At 60.7% G+C, this 2579-nt stretch overlaps 1 protein-coding gene across 1 annotated transcript in view; it reads left to right on the top strand.

Annotated features, from left to right (window-relative positions):
• The window catches only part of CDK18 (cyclin dependent kinase 18), a 32821-nt gene extending 30555 nt beyond the window's left edge, over positions 1 to 2266 (top strand). Inside the window, exons 5-9 of the mRNA XM_027695041.1 lie at positions 7 to 104; positions 276 to 318; positions 776 to 866; positions 1155 to 1232; positions 1559 to 2266. Coding sequence (XP_027550842.1) covers positions 7 to 104; positions 276 to 318; positions 776 to 866; positions 1155 to 1232; positions 1559 to 1593 — 345 coding nt within the window. The 3' untranslated portion in view covers positions 1594 to 2266. The remainder of the gene's footprint in view (positions 1 to 6; positions 105 to 275; positions 319 to 775; positions 867 to 1154; positions 1233 to 1558) is intronic.
• The last annotated feature ends 313 nt before the right edge of the window (positions 2267 to 2579 follow it).

The following is a 2579-nucleotide window of genomic DNA, read 5'->3' as shown; positions in this document are numbered from 1 at the left end:
ACCCCCACAGAAGACACCTGGCCTGGGATCACATCCAACGAGGAGTTCAAGGCTTACAACTTCACCCAGTACCGAGCCCAGCCCTTGATAAATCACGCCCCCAGGTACCTCCTGGAGCAGGGACACCAAAGCCATGGGAGGCTTGTGCTGGGTGGAAGGGGGAGCCTGGGGAGACCAGTTTCATTTTCTCCTTGTGGTGCTGGAGGCTGCAGTGCCTCTTGTCCCTGGGTGCAATTGTGTGACTGTCTCCTGGTTTTATTCCCTCTTTCTCTCAGGCTGGACTCAGAAGGCATTGACCTGCTGACAAACCTCCTTCTGGTGAGTGGCAGAGCAGCCCAGGTGGGTGGCAAAGGGATTTGTTCCAGGGAAGGTGCTCTGGCTGCCCTCACACTGGCACTGGAGCCGGGCAGGACAGGAGCTGTGGCTGCAGCCCTGGCCCTAGAGCTGTCCCAAAGCACCTCCCACCAAGGATGCTGAACCCTTTACCCTGTGTGCTCTCCCACACAAGTGAGAGGGCACAAAGCTGATGAGATATAACGTGGCCAGGGCATTCCTGAGCTCCCACAGCCTGTGCTGTGCCCTGGGCTGCCACAAATGGCACTGGGAACTGCCTGCACCCCCCCACGCCGGGTTTGTCACCCAGCACGTGGCATTACCGGGGCTCTCCGATGGGAAGAGGTGCCCAGATGTGCCCACACGTGGCCTCTGTGCCCGCTGGGCGCCGTCCCACCCGCGCAGACCGTGTGTAACATCCTCTTTCTGGGGCTTTGTGCAGTACAGGGTCAAGAGCCGGATCTCAGCAGAGGCAGCCCTGCAGCACCCCTACTTCAAGAGCCTGGGAGACAGGGTGCACCTCCTGCCTGACAGTAAGTGCTGCCTGTCCCCTCGTGAGGAGCAGAAAGGGGTTCCTGGGCAGCCCCAGGGGGTGGTTGGCAGCCCCTTGTCTTTGCTCAGCCAGAGGTGCTCCTGCAGCAGGGTGGGGTGGGAGCTGGGTGCCTGTGAGAGCAAGGAATAATTTAGGTAGGATGGGGAGGAGCAGGAGAGAGACAGAGAAGAGCTCTGATGAGGTGCCACACGTCAGGGCTGTCCCCCCACCCCGGCTCTGGGGTTGTGGATCAGCTGCACTGACCCCTCTCTCTGCCCTCCCTGCCCAGATGCCTCCATCTTCTCCCTGAAGGAGATCCAGCTTCAAAAGGACCCTGGATACCGAGGCTCAGCCTTCCAGCAGTCAGGTAGGACTGGGGAAAAGCTCTCTGGCCCCTCCCAGGTGGTGCCATGGATCATGCTGGCACTGGGGTTACTCCCAGTGGGTCCCACATAGGGAAAAGCCAAACCTGCTCCCTGTTACCTGCTTTTAGTCCACAAATTACCCCTGGGGCATCCTTGCTTGTCACCTACCACGGTACTAAAGTCACTTTTAGGTGTCCTGAGGCGCAGCTCCCTCCTCCCTGGATGCCACGGGCTCGGGATCTCCCAACCCAGAGCACCTCAGGGCTCAGCTGCTCTGCAGAGCCACTGTCTGACCTCCCTGACCCATCCCTCTCTCTCTCTTCCTCAGCCCGAGGGAAGAACAGGAGGCAGAGTATATTTTAAACCTGGATCTCGTGTTCCCCTTGTCACCATGGAGATGGAAGCACTGAGGAAGGAGACGGCAGTGAGCTCCCACCCGACCCCCCGCAGGATTCCCGCAGGATTCCCGGCCGGGGCAGGACAATGCTGAAGTGCCCTCGGCCTCAGGATGTCCCTGTGTGTCCCCAAACCCCCTGGAGCTGCTGCTGATGGACCTGTGGCCTTGTTTTCCCCCTCTCATTTCCGTGTTGTCCCCGTCAGACGTGAGCTGCCACCCCCCGAGCAGGGGCTCCACTGAGGAGCTGCAGGACCACGAGCTTGTACAGCTGCACCCTGGGGGTGAGCTGGGCACGGGGGGGTTCTGTGAAGCACAGGGGTGGTGTCTCCAAAGCTGTGGTGGTGTCTGGCCCAGGCAGGCCTTTCTGAACATGTACCTTTGCTCAGACAACCTGCTCTGCACCCCCAGTTTCTTGGGAGGGACACTTTGCAGTCGTGGACACGACCCAGCCTGGCACTGGGAGGCTGCCCCTGGAGCACAGAAAGCAGGGCAGCCCTCCCTTGTTTCCCTTGCTTCTTCTGCCTGCAGAGCCCCTTTTTTTCCTCTCCCCATCTTTGGTCCCTGAATCCTGACAAGGATGGGGCGGCTGGAAGGGGAGGGCTCCCCGTCGCTTCTCCTTCCACATCTCCTCATCGCTTCTCCCTCCACATCTCCCCCTCCTTGCCATCATTGTGGTCCTAAATTCAGCCAGCTGGGATGTCCCAAATGCAGCCAGCTGGGATGTCCTGAGCTGGGGGGCAGGTACCTGTGCAGAGGAGGGGCCAGGTGAGCCCTGGCTCTGTGCTGTGCCCTCCAACCAGCCTTTCCCAGGCGCCCACGGAGCAGCCCCTTCCTCATCCCCCCACAGCCACGACCCTCTCTGACCCCACAAGGGGCAGGATGGGGGTCTCAGACAGTGTCTCAGGAGCACATCTCCCCCCTCATCCCATCCCTGAGCCCCCCCAGCACAAGG

This window comes from Neopelma chrysocephalum, unplaced genomic scaffold (genome assembly GCF_003984885.1).
Source record: "Neopelma chrysocephalum unplaced genomic scaffold, ASM398488v2 Primary Assembly neopelma1_100, whole genome shotgun sequence".
NCBI lineage: Eukaryota > Metazoa > Chordata > Aves > Passeriformes > Pipridae > Neopelma > Neopelma chrysocephalum.
The sequence above is the reverse complement of the archived record's forward strand: the minus strand, read 5'-3'. Positions and strand labels throughout refer to the sequence as shown.